Source organism: Gymnodraco acuticeps, unplaced genomic scaffold, assembly GCF_902827175.1.
Source record: "Gymnodraco acuticeps unplaced genomic scaffold, fGymAcu1.1, whole genome shotgun sequence".
Lineage (NCBI taxonomy): Eukaryota > Metazoa > Chordata > Actinopteri > Perciformes > Bathydraconidae > Gymnodraco > Gymnodraco acuticeps.
Window position 1 is genome coordinate 57501 of NW_022991027.1, and position 18541 is coordinate 76041.

General features: G+C 36.9%; 1 protein-coding gene across 1 annotated transcript in view; it reads left to right on the plus strand.

The window, feature by feature from the left end:
- The window catches only part of efr3a (EFR3 homolog A (S. cerevisiae)), a gene marked incomplete at its 5' end in the record, with an annotated part of 98930 nt that overhangs the window by 49860 nt on the left and 30529 nt on the right, over nt 1–18541 (plus strand). Inside the window, 1 exon segment of the mRNA XM_034236340.1 lies at nt 12073–12151. Within this exon segment, the coding sequence (XP_034092231.1) occupies nt 12073–12151 (79 nt within the window).

The following is an 18541-nucleotide window of genomic DNA, read 5'->3' on the forward strand; positions in this document are numbered from 1 at the left end:
ATACAGAGGGTGATCACAGTATGAATACTACCATACGAGTATATGTAGTACACATTATACAGAGGGTGATCACAGTATGAATACTACCATACGAGTATATGTAGTACACATTATACAGAGGGTGATCACGGTATGAATACTACCATACGAGTATATGTAGTACACATTATTCAGAGGTTGATCACAGTATGAATACTACCATACGAGTATATGTAATACACATTATTCAGAGGGTGATCACAGTATGAATACTACCATACGAGTATATGTAATACACATTATTCAGAGGGTGATCACGGTGTGAATACTACCATACGAGTATATGTAGTACACATTATATAGAGGGGGATCACAGTATGAATACTACCATACGAGTATATGTAGTACACATTATATAGAGGGGGATCACAGTATGAATACTACCATACGAGTATATGTAATACACATTATACAGAGGGTGATCACGGTATGAATACTACCATACGAGTATATGTAATACACATTATTCAGAGGGTGATCACGGTATGAATACTACCATACGAGTATATGTAGTACACATTATACAGAGGGTGATCACGGTATGAATACTACCATACGAGTATATGTAGTACACATTATACAGAGGGTGATCACGGTATGAATACTACCATACGAGTATATGTAGTACACATTATACAGAGGGTGATCACGGTATGAATACTACCATACGAGTATATCTAATACACATTATTCAGAGGGTGATCACGGTATGAATATTACCATACGAGTATATGTAATACACATTATTCAGAGGGTGATCACAGTATGAATACTACCATACGAGTATATGTAGTACACATTATACAGGGGGTGATCACGGTATGAATACTACCATACGAGTATATGTAATACACATTATACAGGGAGCGATCACAGTATGAATATTACGAGTATATGTAATACACATTATTCAGAGGGTGATCACAGTGTGAATACTACCATACGAGTATATGTAATACACATTATACAGGGAGCGATCACAGTATGAATATTACGAGTATATGTAATACACATTATTCAGAGGGTGATCACAGTGTGAATACTACCATACGAGTATATGTAATACACATTATACAGAGGGTGATCACTGTATGAATACTACCATACGAGTATATGTAATACACATTATTCAGAGGGTGATCACAGTATGAATACTACCATACGAGTATATGTAATACACATTATACAGAGGGTGATCACAGTATGAATACTACCATACGAGTATATGTAATACACATTATTCAGAGGGTGATCACAGTATGAATACTACCATACGAGTATATGTAATACACATTATACAGAGGGTGATCACAGTATGAATACTACCATACGAGTATATGTAATACACATTATTCAGAGGGTGATCACAGTATGAATACTACCATACGAGTATATGTAATACACATTATTCAGAGGGTGATCACAGTGTGAATACTACCATACGAGTATATGTAATACACATTATACAGAGGGTGATCACAGTATGAATACTACCATACGAGTATATGTAATACACATTATACAGAGGGTGATCACAGTATGAATACTACCATACGAGTATATGTAATACACATTATTCAGAGGGTGATCACAGTATGAATACTACCATACGAGTATATGTAATACACATTATACAGGGAGCGATCACAGTATGAATATTACGAGTATATGTAATACACATTATTCAGAGGGTGATCACAGTATGAATACTACCATACGAGTATATGTAATACACATTATACAGAGGGTGATCACAGTATGAATACTACCATACGAGTATATGTAATACACATTATTCAGAGGGTGATCACAGTATGAATACTACCATACGAGTATATGTAATACACATTATTCAGAGGGTGATCACAGTGTGAATACTACCATACGAGTATATGTAATACACATTATACAGAGGGTGATCACAGTATGAATACTACAATACGAGTATATGTAATACACATTATACAGAGGGTGATCACAGTATGAATACTACCATACGAGTATATGTAATACACATTATACAGGGAGCGATCACAGTATGAATATTACGAGTATATGTAATACACATTATACAGAGGGTGATCACGGTATGAATACTACCATACGAGTATATGTAATACACATTATTCAGAGGGTGATCACAGTATGAATACTACCATACGAGTATATGTAATACACATTATACAGGGAGCGATCACAGTATGAATATTACGAGTATATGTAATACACATTATACAGGGGGTGATCACAGTGTGAATACTACCTTACGAGTATATGTAGTACACATTATACAGGGAGCGATCACAGTATGAATATTACGAGTATATGTAGTACACATTATACAGAGGGTGATCACTGTATGAATATTACGAGTATATGTAGTACACACTATACAGAGGGTAGTCACAGTATGAATACTACCATACGAGTATATGTAGTACACACTATACAGAGGGTGATCACAGTATGAATACTACCATACGAGTATATGTAATACACATTATACAGGGGGCGATCACAGTATGAATATTACGAGTATATGTAGTACACATTATACAGAGGGTGATCACTGTATGAATATTACGAGTATATGTAGTACACACTATACAGAGGGTAGTCACAGTATGAATACTACCATACGAGTATATGTAGTACACATTAAACAGGGGGTGATCACAGTGTGAATACTACCATACCAGTATATGTAGTACACATTATACAGAGGGTGATCACAGTATGAATATTACGAGTATATGTAGTACACATTATACAGAGGGCGATCACAGTATGAATATTACGAGTATATGTAGTACACATTATACAGAGGGTAGTCACAGTGTGAATACTACCATACCAGTATATGTAGTACACATTATACAGAGGGCGATCACAGTATGAATATTACGAGTATATGTAGTACACATTATACAGAGGGCGATCACAGTATGAATATTACGAGTATATGTAGTACACATTATACAGGGGGTGATCACAGCGGCTTCATCGAGGCTTCATCTAAGTGTCGTAAAATGGTCAGACTTCATGCCAATAATTCAACATTATTATATGTTATTATAAAGTACAAAAAACCTCACATTTCTCTCACCAGTTTGTCACGCATTTCTTTATTTCTACACAACTCCTAAAAATAAATGAATACCAGTATTTGAAACGTGATTCATCAGATTTAGCACTCTAATCAACACCAATTCTATTTTCTAATTGATTCACACAACCATCTGTAACAAACATTGATTGAATATTACACTTACCTATATTTCGATTTTGATCACATTTCAACAAAACTTGAGTTAGAGCAGGATATTAGTTTCTGTTTTTAAATATACTAATGTACATGTGGACGAGGCTTGGTAGGCTTTGACTACATTTACACATAACCCAGCTTAAAATGTGTCTTTGGGTTATCGTATGTGTCCCCTCTACCTTTACCTGTATTGTTGTCTATATTATAGGTTATTTAATTGCCTTTAATAGCAAGGTTACAATAATTAAACCACTCCTCTCCTGGAGGTCAGTAACAGCAGTAATGGCTGTAGAAAGGACGGTGTTAGTGGGAAAAAGTCACAGAATGGTATTTACCACTGGGGGCCATTTAATCTGAGGACTCATTATTGGTGTGAACATCACGGGCTCCCAGGGGCCTTTTCATGGTAATGCTGGAACACACACACACACCGAAACACACACACACACACACACTTTAACTGACTCACTGTTTGTTGACTAGCTCAGAAATGGCATATCACTCTCCTTGTTTATTATTTGTAACGAGCACCGCTGCTAAATTAAAAGCCTTGTCTCTTATCGCTGAAGGGATGTTATGTCAGTATTATGAACAATAGACCCATTGTGTGTGATAAATCTAAGCAATTAACAGCCACTGTTCCTGTAAACAGAAATGAGAGGTAACGACAAATCATTTAGTCTTCTTATTTTACTCCATGGTGACAAGTGTTTAATTATAATGTAGGAAGCATACACTGCTTTATCATCTATGTTCTACTAAATGGGACCACACCTTACACAAGTAATGCCATGTTGTATTAAAGAACATTTCAAACTAGGGATTGAGACCATAAACTCAAAGGGAAAATATGAACTGAGATAAAAAAAAATGTCTATACAATCGGTTTTACAACCAGAGGAGTTGCCATCTGCTGGCCATTCGAGGACATGCAGATTTAAGGCACTTTCGTGTTGAATACTCCTGGAGTCCAGACTGAAATATCTCAACAAGTATTCGATAGATTGTGTTGAAATTACCGAGGCGAGGTAATGAAGGAATTGAGAAGAAGGTTTATTTTGCATAGACTTCTTTGCTTTTTTTAGTAATGGAGTCGCCCTCTGCTGGATGTTGAACTATTAGAACGATTGTTATAAAACTACGTACAAACATTCCTCTTCTCCACATGGTTGATGGTAATGACTGATTCCTTAAATGTTCCTGTATCACTACCAGGAAGCTTAGTTTTGAAAGAAATATCTTAAACTCTCTTAGAAATTACCGCGAGTCATTTTTGCAGCCAGTGGTGTCGCCCCCTGCTGGTCATTAGAGGAAATGCAGATTCAAGGCACTTTCGTATTGAGTACACCTGGGGTCAAGACTGAAATATCTCAACAGGTATCGGATAGATTGTAATGATATGACTGACATAGGTAATTAAATTGAGAAGAAGGGTAATTTTGTATAGACTTGTATGCTTTTTTGCAAGCAATGGCATCGCCCTCTGCTGGATGTTGATGGAAATATCCCAACAACTATTAGATGGATTGTTGGGAAACTAAGTAGAACATTCCTGTTCCCGTCATGGAATATCATAATGACTTTAATGATTCTCTAAATGTTCCTCTAACACTACCAGAAAGCTTATATTTGTGGTGTTGAGATAAATATCTATACTTCTCTCGGAAATGACTGTTAGTACTTAACAGATATCACAATCGAATGGGACGCCAAGCCACAAATGGACAAATACATGTTAAATAGCACTCATAACAATACATTAAACATCCATTAGACTAAGAGTTCTGTAAATAAATCCCAGTGTACATTTAAGACTCTTGGCTGACACTCTGTAAACAGGACACGTATTGAGTGCAAAGCTTCAGTTCCTGCATCACTTAAACATGACCAACAATCAATACTGAGGCACCTGGAGGTCTGAGCCATAATGGTCCTACATTTACCCGATGTCTTTCACAACAGAGAGATATAAAGTACAGAGGGAGAAGATAATGACATTAAAGGTCTCCTATCATGCAAAATGCACTTTTTGATGTCTTCTCTCCATCACCATGTGTCCCCGGTGTGTCGGGGAACTCAGGCAGCGTCAGAAAATAAAACCCTCTCTCTTTTCCTCCGTACCCAAATCTCTAAAAATGGGGGAAAACGGAGCTGATCCAGATTTGCGTCCGATATGACGTAATATCTGAAATGTGGACCCACGGCCCAATCAGAAAGTTGCTATCAGAAACAATGCCCGACTGTTTTGGACGTAATATGGTCGGTGTTTACATTAGCATCGCTAACACTCAGAGCTAACCTGGAGAGCATGTGTGTGAAGAAGCAGGAAGTAAAAAGGAACTCACCTTGTGGTAAACCTGAGAGAGAGAAAGCCTTTGAGCTCCAAACTGTTTCAGAAATAATGCTTGATGTGGTTTGGAACATGATAGCGTTTAATCACGGGAGCATTTTGCCGAATCTCGTAGGACCCAGAATCAGCGTTTCTCTAACAGGCTGAAATAGAGGGATATGAGGGATTTCTAAAATGCATGATCTGTTTGGTATTTTGAGCAAAACACATCATAGACATGTTTTTTAGTGTATTTTTATATATCGAAGACCCATAATATATGCCTAAAAATAGCATAAGCCGCGTTCACACCGCAGTACTTTTCCCACTTTATTTCCGATATAGTTCCGAAATGTCGCGTTCACACCAAAAAGAGCCGGAACTAAAATGAGTTCATGGGAACCTTTTCACCCCCTTTTCCGTCCCTTTCGTGGGAGAAAAAGGTTCCTGTGTCTGATTGGCTGGGTGGATTGCAAACCACGCCCCGTAAAACTCCCAAAAAGTTTTGTGAAGCCGGCATTTTATTATCCTCGCATTAGCATTATTAGCATTAGCATTAGCCCAGCGCAGAAACGCAGAGAGACTAACTTATGGCAACACAAAAAAAAACATGTGAGCGGTGGAGATGAGGAGGTGTCGGCGTTCTGGCGATTTTCTCGGGGACTTCCGACCGGGGACTTTGGGCGGCAGTATACGCCGTGAAGTGGTTTGCGGCCTGCCAGTAAACCCAAAGCAGAAGAAGAAGAAGTGACGTCAGTGGCTTCATTTGCCTAATCCTCCCCCAGGAACTTATTCCAGTGTGAACGCGATCTGTACTTAGTTCATGAGAACTAAAGAGTTCTCATGAAACTTTTTTGGGAAAAGTACTGCGGTGTGAATGCGCCTATAGTAGGAGACCTTTAAAGTAATTAGAGACAGAGAGAAAGGTAAGAGGCTTGTGTTCTTCTGTAATTACAGGTGTTGGCCACGTCACTATGAATACACGGAGGGATGTTTTTCACGTCTGCTGCTCTTTGTCTTCTGCTTATTTTTGTGAAATTGCCTTGACAGTATAATTAACACTAAAGATCCAATGTGGTTGAATGTATTCTTGTTGCCAGACTGAGTTGTCTCTCCGTCAAATTGATTTATTTCATGGAGTTTCTGTTTTAATTGGTGGTCATTTAGAATGTCTGTGATTGCTGTCGCTAATTCGTTCTCTGGAGGGAAACCAAGGGCACTTTGATTGATTGGGTTTTAATCACTAATCATAGAGAACATGTTAAACAGCTATGAAGTACTTTGTTGAACATGTTTTTCGACATTGGACAGTCACAGAGTTGGACTCGTTATTTGAGCTCTGTTAATATTGTAGTCTTACCGTGATTCATCAGCAATGTTTTTACTTTTGCTTTTTTCTCGGCCTTGACACTGAGTCACGAGTAATGACTACCCAGTCCCACAACAACATGTGTAATAGCTACGTTTCTCCACCGGGCAAAACGTAGTATATTCACAAATAACCCTCTCAAGATGTAACATGGATACAATATTTTGTAAAAAAAAACATGGAGCTTAAATAATCTTCGTAATATCTTTATATATATATTGAAGAAAATAAGCTCTGTGGCTACTAAACATGTTTTGTTTAACTGGAACATCTCCACATAAGATAACTTGTATTGATCCCAATTTGGGAAACGTTTGCAAAGAGACAAGGCATAAGAGAAATTAAAAGAGTAGAAACAAACAATTCTAAAATGTGAACATCTCAAAATAGAAATAAAACAGTGCTGAGGAATGGAATATTAAGTTAAATACAAGTGTAAAAAGTACATTGTGAGTTTAGGTCCAGTTATCCAAGAGAAGCTATGGAGCGCACAAGCTTCTAACACCACTTGCTGATTTTTTGAAGCGTAAATGCAATTGCCAGAAGTAAGTCATTTACCTTTTCTGGGTAAATCTTGCTAATAATCTTGTTTTTATCTTGTAAATAGATGTTTGGGTCACAGTACGTACAGACATGATTTGCTCACCAAGCCGTGGGAATTGTAGTCTTTTATACTCTGTTGAGACGTCACGCAGAGTTTGCCGGTCAACATGTCCGTTAAAGTTAAAATCTTGCGGACAAAATGAGAAAAGTGCCGGTCAAAGGTCTTCTTTGTTATTTATTGAGCTTTAAAACAAATTGATATGATTTGATATTAAACAAACTAATTATAGTAGATTAACTACATTATTCAAAAGTGTTCAGTAACTTACAATAACACGGGAACAATAAACGGAGCGCTCTCCCTCTCCTGACAGCCCGTCAGTATCATGCAGCTCGCGGATCAGTAATGAGTGACCCGACAGTAAAACTAAACATATCTATAACTAGTTACGGTAGTTTGAGAGGTCATTAAAATAGCTACGTGTGATATTCTAACCTGAAGTGTGTGTGTTGTTCCGCTCACCGCTGCAGGTGATCATGCAGAGCTGCGTGTCGACTCGTCAGCAGCAGCTGATCTCTCTCTCCCGTCAGATTAGACTTCACTCGCGTTTATGTCCATATCGATCAGATCCAGCTAGTTCTAGCTAATGATAGGACTACCTGCTTATTAAAAGACACCTCAACAATAAGTGTCGCTATGCAACTGGGTGAGGCCGCAAAGTATAGCGCAGCATTATGCATTTGTTTACATGCCCACCGGAACCCCGAGGCATTACCAACAGATCAACGCACAATCAACCCATCCAGGACATCTCTTTCTCCACATGTTAGACATTAGAATGGACTCTTCTTGTCTGTCACACACTCTTCTGTCTGTCACAGAAGTGGCGCAACTGATGCGGTGTTGCGCTAAGGGGACATTATTTTTGTCCGGACATTTTGACCAGAGAGATTTGGTTTTGCCGGTCTTCAGCATATTTTACCGGTCAAAGTCCGCTAATTACCGGCTAACGGGAACTCTGACGTCACGGTTAGGTGGCCTTTCTTATAAAAACTCAATAACACTGGCACATATTAAGGTCTGACAGCAGCTTCATCCCTCAATAGTCCATTGTTTAAGTTCTCTCTCCATTAAACGGCCACTTTGCTCCTCCTGTCTGAGAATGAAAGGAGTCGTCTTCCTGCAGGGAGGAGGAGAGGAGGAAGAGAAGCGCCTTCAGACTATAAATAGCAGGGGTTAACGGGGAGGCTTTTGGGGTTTGGATTGACGTCATGTTTATCGCTGTCCTCTGCTTTCTCCTTTCCCTTGCTCCTGTCTTCTGTTCTTTCTTTCTCTCCTCTCTCTGAATGATGTCCTTCTTACATGTGCATATCGCAGTGAATCATATGCAACAATAAATGCGTAAAATGTTATATATAACTGTAAATATTACAATAAAGGCAGTGGTGTATTGGTAATAATGCAGATAAGAATAAGGAAAACCAGATTATTGCTCAAATGTGCCGTACCTCTCAGTTGTTGTCGATCCTGACAGAATGTAGAGCATGATGCACACATGGTGTATCACCATGCATGGGTTACTGAACAGGCAAGCCGTGCTGGAAAGCTGTGGGTATTTGACAAATAAACAAAGAGATGAAGAGCCTTTTCATGCCTGAGGCAACCTCTGGTTTAGAAAAATCAAACCATACCATTGTTACGACCCGCCCTCTACTCAGTGGTAGTGACTCGTGGGGAGACCCGCAGCATAAAAGAAAACTCACCAAACATTCAGCACTTAACGGCGACCATTTATTTGTGGGTTACAGCCGTAATACACATGGGCCAACCGGCAAAGAACGAGGTCTGGAGGACTGGCAGAAACAAACAAAAGCAGAAGGGTGCCTTGGGCCAGCCACACCACGGGCCGTAGGACCCAGACATTCCTCCCCTACCCAAAAGTCCAACAAGTAACTACGGTCAGATATCAGATCCTCCAGAACACACAAGTTATGTGTCTTCCGGCATCATGATCGGGGGAGAGACCTCTTCTCCTCCAGCTTCTCCTTTTAAGTCCCCAGCTGAATGGAATTAGGACACCTGGGGGAGGCGGAGCCAGGGGCGGACCAGGTGTACCTGCGCAGCAGAGACAGAGAAGACAACAGAAAAGGGAGCACGTAACACCTTACAATAGCAGTGCCATTTCATTTTCATAAAGGCAGTGGCGTTTCTATATGTACAAAAGTGGTGGGGCACAAAACACTTAGTCTATATATAAGCTTCTGCAGTGAGGTTCATGGCTGGTGAGGCTCTGGCACTGACTCTTCAGGTTTACAAATATTATATTTTGACCTAAATCAAAATATAATATTATTTTCACAAGCTTTTTTTGTCTGATGCTTCAATTAATTTTAAACAGACAGTTCAACTGAAGGATACCCACAAAATGTAATTTTATCATTTAAATATTGAATTGTTCTCTCTTGGTAAGATCCCATTTTCAATCAAATTGCAGTCTTACCTTGACTTGAAGATGAAGTCCATTTGCCTATCCTTCTGGACAAAAATCTCTATTACTTTTTTGTAAAAGTCCTCCTTATGTTCTTGTAGTTTCAAAAGTTTATCATAAATCTAATCTAATCAATAGATTTATGATTCGAAAATGATAAAAGTAGGGTAGACATGTGGATATTATCCGGCTGAACAAAACGTGCATTTATCTAACAGGTTTGTTTCCCACAGATCTTATTTGGAGCTATTTTCTAAAATCCTATGGAGAAATCTCATTGCTTTTAGGTCGAGGGAAGCCATGCGCAGCTTACTTCCGGGTTTTAGGATGCCTCACTGCAGCTCTCTCGTCTCCTCTTCACACACCACACTTTTCGCGGCACACGTACTTACAGCCAATCAGCTCTGAATGATGTGAGATGACGTATGGTGGGGATGGCAGCTCTATGCCCCTATGGTCATTATTGTTTTGCCACACACATTAAAAAGGAAAATACTCTGAGCATGCGCAGTGTAGTTTTTACAGTCACTATTGACTTAGACAGTGAGAGGGAGGGGCAGGATCGGGTTTTGTCCCACATGGCTCTAAACAGCTCAATAGGCACACACTGTAGACACTAATTAGAAAAACACAGACTAAAACAGCAATGAGACGAATCAGATGATTAAACATGATCTTAAAATATATTTTATATATATATATATTTTTTTTTTTTGCATTTTGTTGTAATCATTATTTTTAATACTTTCTTCTGACACTAGGTGGGGCTGTGCCCCACCTGCCCCTAATGACCAGTCGCCACTGCATAAAGCTACAAACATTTCAGTAACAATTTGACTTTATTTTCTCATTATTACAAATTATTCTGGTAATGTTACGAGGTTATTTCCCACTAAATAACAGATAGTTGGAATGCTGATACAGCATTCCAACTATCTGTTATCTGTTATTATCCTATGAAAATGCTCAAAAAGTGCCCAAACTTCACATGTGTGCTAACAGTCCAGCTGTGAAGACATCTATTTGACAGTTTTAAGATTTCTCCAAATGCCGTTGCCTTGGCAACACAATCCTCACTATGAAACACGGTTTTCTCACAACTTCAGTTCAAATGCTCCAAACGGTCCGAAACTGCACAGGTTTGGTAACGGTGCAGCCATCAACGCATCTAAGCGTATTATGGGGTGTCATCAAATGCCGTTGCCATGGCGACAGATCATTCGCCATCAAGTTAGTTGAAAAGTTTGCAGTTCAAATATTCTGCTGCTTTTCCAAGCCTTTTTCCTACACATTCAAGCCCCCAGTGTTCATGTATCATTTCAATCTAAATGCTTCACTTTCTTCTTACACATTACATTTCAGCAATTCAGCGTCAGCTTTTCAGCACAAAGCATTCCCATTCTCTAGTTCTCTGTCCATCTTCTCATGACATTTTGTAGAAGCTGAACAGATGTTCTGAGGCTGGTGTGTGTGTGTGTGTGTGTGTGTGTGTGTGTGTGTGTGTGTGTGTGTGTGTGTGTGTGTGTGTGTGTGTGTGTGTGTGTGTGTGTGTGTGTGTGTGTGTGTGTGTGTGTGTGTGTGTGTGTGTGTGTGTGTGTGGTGTGTGTGTGTGTGTGTGTGGTGTGTGTGTGTGTGTGTGTGTGTGTGTGTGTGTGTGGTGTGTGTGTGTGTGTGTGTGTGTGTGTGTGTGTGTGTGTGTGTGTGTGTGTGTGTGTGTGTGTGTGTGTGTGTGTGAGCAGATGTAAGTTGAGCTCGAGGCTAAAATCTGTCCTCCATCTGCCGCTCACCCTCAAGATGTTTCATAAAACCTCGTGAACATCTCAACTCTGTGGCTTCAGACTAAAGTTCAAGTTTAAATCTAACATTACTTTAATGCCCTTTTTCTAACATCAGCGCTGGGATGTTTCTTCTTGTTTATATCGAACCCTCCTCTGCATTACCTCATTATATTCGTCTATCTGTAACGGCTGCAGCCTTGTTAACAGCTGGGCATTGTATTATATCAGAGTTGTATTAACGATGATCTTCTGCCCTTCAGCCACCTGGATAACCACCACCTGTGGGACCCCAATGAGTTCGCTGTGTCCTGCTTCAGAATCATCATGTACTCCATCCAGGTACAGTACTCTCAAGATACTCATGTTTAAAAATACTCTGGTGAAAGTAGAAGTACTGACTAAACTTCTTTACTCAAGTCAAAGTAAAGAGGCTTTGAAGTGTACTTCAGTAAAAAGTACCCATAACTAGCAGCTGCTTTAAAGAGTACCTGACCTCCCTTTATATTAATAGAACAATAATGTCATTGTTAGCTAATGAATGTTTCCATGCTGAACAACGGCAACATGACAACGTTTCCATTGGTCCCTCTTCTTTAGAGAAGACCAGGAAATGATGGATACACGGATCGTGTTCAAATCAATAGGCACGCAATGACTCTAAAGAATAATGATCACGCATCAAACACACATTCAGACTAAGGAACCAGCTGTTTGGAAAATGAGAGAAGTAGAAAGTACAGGTATTTGTGTTCAACATGTAAGAAGTAGAAAGTACAGGTATTTGAGTTCAACATGTGAGAAGTAGAAAGTACAGGTATTTGAGTTCAACATGTAAGAAGTAGAAAGTACAGGTATTTGAGTTCAACATGTGAGAAGTAGAAAGTACAGGTATTTGAGTTCAACATGTAAGAAGTAGAAAGTACAGGTATTTGAGTTCAACATGTAAGAAGTAGAAAGTACAGGTATTTGAGTTCAACATGTAAGAAGTAGAAGGTACAGGTATTTGAGTTCAACATGTAAGAAGTAGAAAGTACAGGTATTTGAGTTCAACATGTAAGAAGTAGAAAGTACAGGTATTTGAGTTCAACATGAGAGAAGTAGAAGTACAGGTATTTGTGTTCAACATGTGAGAAGTAGAAAGTACAGGTATTTGAGTTCAACATGTAAGAAGTAGAAAGTACAGGTATTTGAGTTCAACATGTGAGAAGTAGAAAGTACAGGTATTTGAGTTCAACATGTAAGAAGTAGAAAGTACAGGTATTTGTGTTCAACATGTAAGAAGTAGAAAGTACAGGTATTTGAGTTCAACATGTAAGAAGTAGAAAGTACAGGTATTTGAGTTCAACATGTGAGAAGTAGAAAGTACAGGTATTTGTGTTCAACATGTAAGAAGTAGAAAGTACAGGTATTTGAGTTCAATATGTAAGAAGTAGAAAGTACAGGTATTTGTGTTCAAAATGTAAGAAGTAGAAAGTACAGGTATTTATGTTCAACATGTAAGAAGTAGAAAGTACAGGTATTTGAGTTCAACATGTAAGAAGTAGAAAGTACAGGTATTTGTGTTCAATATGTAAGAAGTAGAAAGTACAGGTATTTGTGTTCAACATGTAAGAAGTAGAAAGTACAGGTATTTGTGTTCAATATGTAAGAAGTAGAAAGTACAGGTATTTGTGTTCAACATGTAAGAAGTAGAAAGTACAGGTATTTGTGTTCAACATGTAAGAAGTAGAAAGTACAGGTATTTATGTTCAACATGTGAGAAGTAGAAAGTACAGGTATTTGTGTTCAACATGTAAGAAGTAGAAAGTACAGGTATTTGTGTTCAATATGTAAGAAGTAGAAAGTACAGGTATTTGTGTTCAACATGTAAGAAGTAGAAAGTACAGGTATTTGTGTTCAATATGTAAGAAGTAGAAAGTACAGGTATTTGTGTTCAATATGTAAGAAGTAGAAAGTACAGGTATTTGTGTTCAACATGTAAGAAGTAGAAAGTACAGGTATTTGAGTTCAACATGTGAGAAGTAGAAAGTACAGGTATTTGAGTTCAACATGTAAGAAGTAGAAAGTACAGGTATTTGAGTTCAACATGTAAGAAGTAGAAGGTACAGGTATTTGAGTTCAACATGTAAGAAGTAGAAAGTACAGGTATTTGAGTTCAACATGTAAGAAGTAGAAAGTACAGGTATTTGAGTTCAACATGAGAGAAGTAGAAAGTACAGGTATTTGTGTTCAACATGTGAGAAGTAGAAAGTACAGGTATTTGAGTTCAACATGTAAGAAGTAGAAAGTACAGGTATTTGAGTTCAACATGTGAGAAGTAGAAAGTACAGGTATTTGAGTTCAACATGTAAGAAGTAGAAAGTACAGGTATTTGTGTTCAACATGTAAGAAGTAGAAAGTACAGGTATTTGAGTTCAACATGTAAGAAGTAGAAAGTACAGGTATTTGAGTTCAACATGTGAGAAGTAGAAAGTACAGGTATTTGTGTTCAACATGTAAGAAGTAGAAAGTACAGGTATTTGAGTTCAATATGTAAGAAGTAGAAAGTACAGGTATTTGTGTTCAAAATGTAAGAAGTAGAAAGTACAGGTATTTATGTTCAACATGTAAGAAGTAGAAAGTACAGGTATTTGAGTTCAACATGTAAGAAGTAGAAAGTACAGGTATTTGTGTTCAATATGTAAGAAGTAGAAAGTACAGGTATTTGTGTTCAACATGTAAGAAGTAGAAAGTACAGGTATTTGTGTTCAATATGTAAGAAGTAGAAAGTACAGGTATTTGTGTTCAACATGTAAGAAGTAGAAAGTACAGGTATTTGTGTTCAACATGTAAGAAGTAGAAAGTACAGGTATTTATGTTCAACATGTGAGAAGTAGAAAGTACAGGTATTTGTGTTCAACATGTAAGAAGTAGAAAGTACAGGTATTTGTGTTCAATATGTAAGAAGTAGAAAGTACAGGTATTTGTGTTCAACATGTAAGAAGTAGAAAGTACAGGTATTTGTGTTCAATATGTAAGAAGTAGAAAGTACAGGTATTTGTGTTCAATATGTAAGAAGTAGAAAGTACAGGTATTTGTGTTCAATATGTAAGAAGTAGAAAGTACAGGTATTTGAGTTCAACATGTAAGAAGTAGAAAGTACAGGTATTTGAGTTCAACATGTGAGAAGTAGAAAGTACAGGTATTTGGGTTCAACATATAAGAAGTAGAAAGTACAGGTATTTGAGTTCAACATATAAGAAGTAGAAAGTACAGGTATTTGAGTTCAACATGTGAGAAGTAGAAAGTACAGGTATTTGTGTTCAATATGTAAGAAGTAGAAAGTACAGGTATTTGTGTTCAAAATGTAAGAAGTAGAAAGTACAGGTATTTGAGTTCAACATGTAAGAAGTAGAAAGTACAGGTATTTGAGTTCAACATGTGAGAAGTAGAAAGTACAGGTATTTGGGTTCAACATATAAGAAGTAGAAAGTACAGGTATTTGAGTTCAACATATAAGAAGTAGAAAGTACAGGTATTTGAGTTCAACATGTGAGAAGTAGAAAGTACAGGTATTTGTGTTCAATATGTAAGAAGTAGAAAGTACAGGTATTTGTGTTCAACATGTAAGAAGTAGAAAGTACAGGTATTTGTGTTCAACATGTGAGAAGTAGAAAGTACAGGTATTTGTGTTCAACATGTAAGAAGTAGAAAGTACAGGTATTTATGTTCAACATGTGAGAAGTAGAAAGTACAGGTATTTGTGTTCAACATGTAAGAAGTAGAAAGTACAGGTATTTGTGTTCAATATGTAAGAAGTAGAAAGTACAGGTATTTGTGTTCAACATGTAAGAAGTAGAAAGTACAGGTATTTGTGTTCAATATGTAAGAAGTAGAAAGTACAGGTATTTGTGTTCAATATGTAAGAAGTAGAAAGTACAGGTATTTGTGTTCAATATGTAAGAAGTAGAAAGTACAGGTATTTGTGTTCAACATGTAAGAAGTAGAAAGTACAGGTATTTATGTTCAACATGTAAGAAGTAGAAAGTACAGGTATTTGTGTTCAATATGTAAGAAGTAGAAAGTACAGGTATTTGTGTTCAAAATGTAAGAAGTAGAAAGTACAGGTATTTGAGTTCAACATGTAAGAAGTAGAAAGTACAGGTATTTGAGTTCAACATGTGAGAAGTAGAAAGTACAGGTATTTGGGTTCAACATATAAGAAGTAGAAAGTACAGGTATTTGAGTTCAACATATAAGAAGTAGAAAGTACAGGTATTTGGGTTCAACATGTGAGAAGTAGAAAGTACAGGTATTTGAGTTCAACATATAAGAAGTAGAAAGTACAGGTATTTGGGTTCAACATGTAAGAAGTAGAAAGTACAGGTATTTGGGTTCAACATGTAAGAAGTAGAAAGTACATGTATTTGCGTTCAACATGTAAGAAGTAGAAAGTACAGGTATTTGAGTTCAACATGTAAGAAGTAGAAAGTACAGGTATTTGTGTTCAATATGTAAGAAGTAGAAAGTACAGGTATTTGTGTTCAACATGTAAGAAGTAGAAAGTACAGGTATTTGTGTTCAACATGTAAGAAGTAGAAAGTACAGGTATTTATGTTCAACATGTGAGAAGTAGAAAGTACAGGTATTTGTGTTCAACATGTAAGAAGTAGAAAGTACAGGTATTTGTGTTCAATATGTAAGAAGTAGAAAGTACAGGTATTTGTGTTCAACATGTAAGAAGTAGAAAGTACAGGTATTTGTGTTCAATATGTAAGAAGTAGAAAGTACAGGTATTTGTGTTCAATATGTAAGAAGTAGAAAGTACAGGTATTTGTGTTCAATATGTAAGAAGTAGAAAGTACAGGTATTTGTGTTCAAAATGTAAGAAGTAGAAAGTACAGGTATTTATGTTCAACATGTAAGAAGTAGAAAGTACAGGTATTTGTGTTCAATATGTAAGAAGTAGAAAGTACAGGTATTTGTGTTCAATATGTAAGAAGTAGAAAGTACAGGTATTTGTGTTCAATATGTAAGAAGTAGAAAGTACAGGTATTTGTGTTCAAAATGTAAGAAGTAGAAAGTACAGGTATTTATGTTCAACATGTAAGAAGTAGAAAGTACAGGTATTTGAGTTCAACATGTGAGAAGTAGAAAGTACAGGTATTTGTGTTCAATATGTAAGAAGTAGAAAGTACAGGTATTTGTGTTCAATATGTAAGAAGTAGAAAGTACAGGTATTTGTGTTCAAAATGTAAGAAGTAGAAAGTACAGGTATTTATGTTCAACATGTAAGAAGTAGAAAGTACAGGTATTTATGTTCAATATGTAAGAAGTAGAAAGTACAGGTATTTGTGTTCAATATGTAAGAAGTAGAAAGTACAGGTATTTGTGTTCAAAATGTAAGAAGTAGAAAGTACAGGTATTTATGTTCAACATGTAAGAAGTAGAAAGTACAGGTATTTGAGTTCAACATGTAAGAAGTAGAAAGTACAGGTATTTGTGTTCAATATGTAAGAAGTAGAAAGTACAGGTATTTGTGTTCAATATGTAAGAAGTAGAAAGTACAGGTATTTGTGTTCAAAATGTAAGAAGTAGAAAGTACAGGTATTTATGTTCAACATGTAAGAAGTAGAAAGTACAGGTATTTGTGTTCAACATGTGAGAAGTAGAAAGTACAGGTATTTGTGTTCAACATGTAAGAAGTAGAAAGTACAGGTATTTATGTTCAACATGTGAGAAGTAGAAAGTACAGGTATTTGTGTTCAACATGTAAGAAGTAGAAAGTACAGGTATTTGTGTTCAATATGTAAGAAGTAGAAAGTACAGGTATTTGTGTTCAACATGTAAGAAGTAGAAAGTACAGGTATTTGTGTTCAATATGTAAGAAGTAGAAAGTACAGGTATTTGTGTTCAATATGTAAGAAGTAGAAAGTACAGGTATTTGTGTTCAATATGTAAGAAGTAGAAAGTACAGGTATTTGTGTTCAACATGTAAGAAGTAGAAAGTACAGGTATTTATGTTCAACATGTAAGAAGTAGAAAGTACAGGTATTTGTGTTCAATATGTAAGAAGTAGAAAGTACAGGTATTTGTGTTCAAAATGTAAGAAGTAGAAAGTACAGGTATTTGAGTTCAACATGTAGAAGTAGAAAGTACAGGTATTTGAGTTCAACATGTGAGAAGTAGAAAGTACAGGTATTTGGGTTCAACATATAAGAAGTAGAAAGTACAGGTATTTGAGTTCAACATATAAGAAGTAGAAAGTACAGGTATTTGGGTTCAACATGTGAGAAGTAGAAAGTACAGGTATTTGAGTTCAACATATAAGAAGTAGAAAGTACAGGTATTTGGGTTCAACATGTAAGAAGTAGAAAGTACAGGTATTTGGGTTCAACATGTAAGAAGTAGAAAGTACATGTATTTGCGTTCAACATGTAAGAAGTAGAAAGTACAGGTATTTGAGTTCAACATGTAAGAAGTAGAAAGTACAGGTATTTGTGTTCAATATGTAAGAAGTAGAAAGTACAGGTATTTGTGTTCAACATGTAAGAAGTAGAAAGTACAGGTATTTGTGTTCAACATGTAAGAAGTAGAAAGTACAGGTATTTATGTTCAACATGTGAGAAGTAGAAAGTACAGGTATTTGTGTTCAACATGTAAGAAGTAGAAAGTACAGGTATTTGTGTTCAATATGTAAGAAGTAGAAAGTACAGGTATTTGTGTTCAACATGTAAGAAGTAGAAAGTA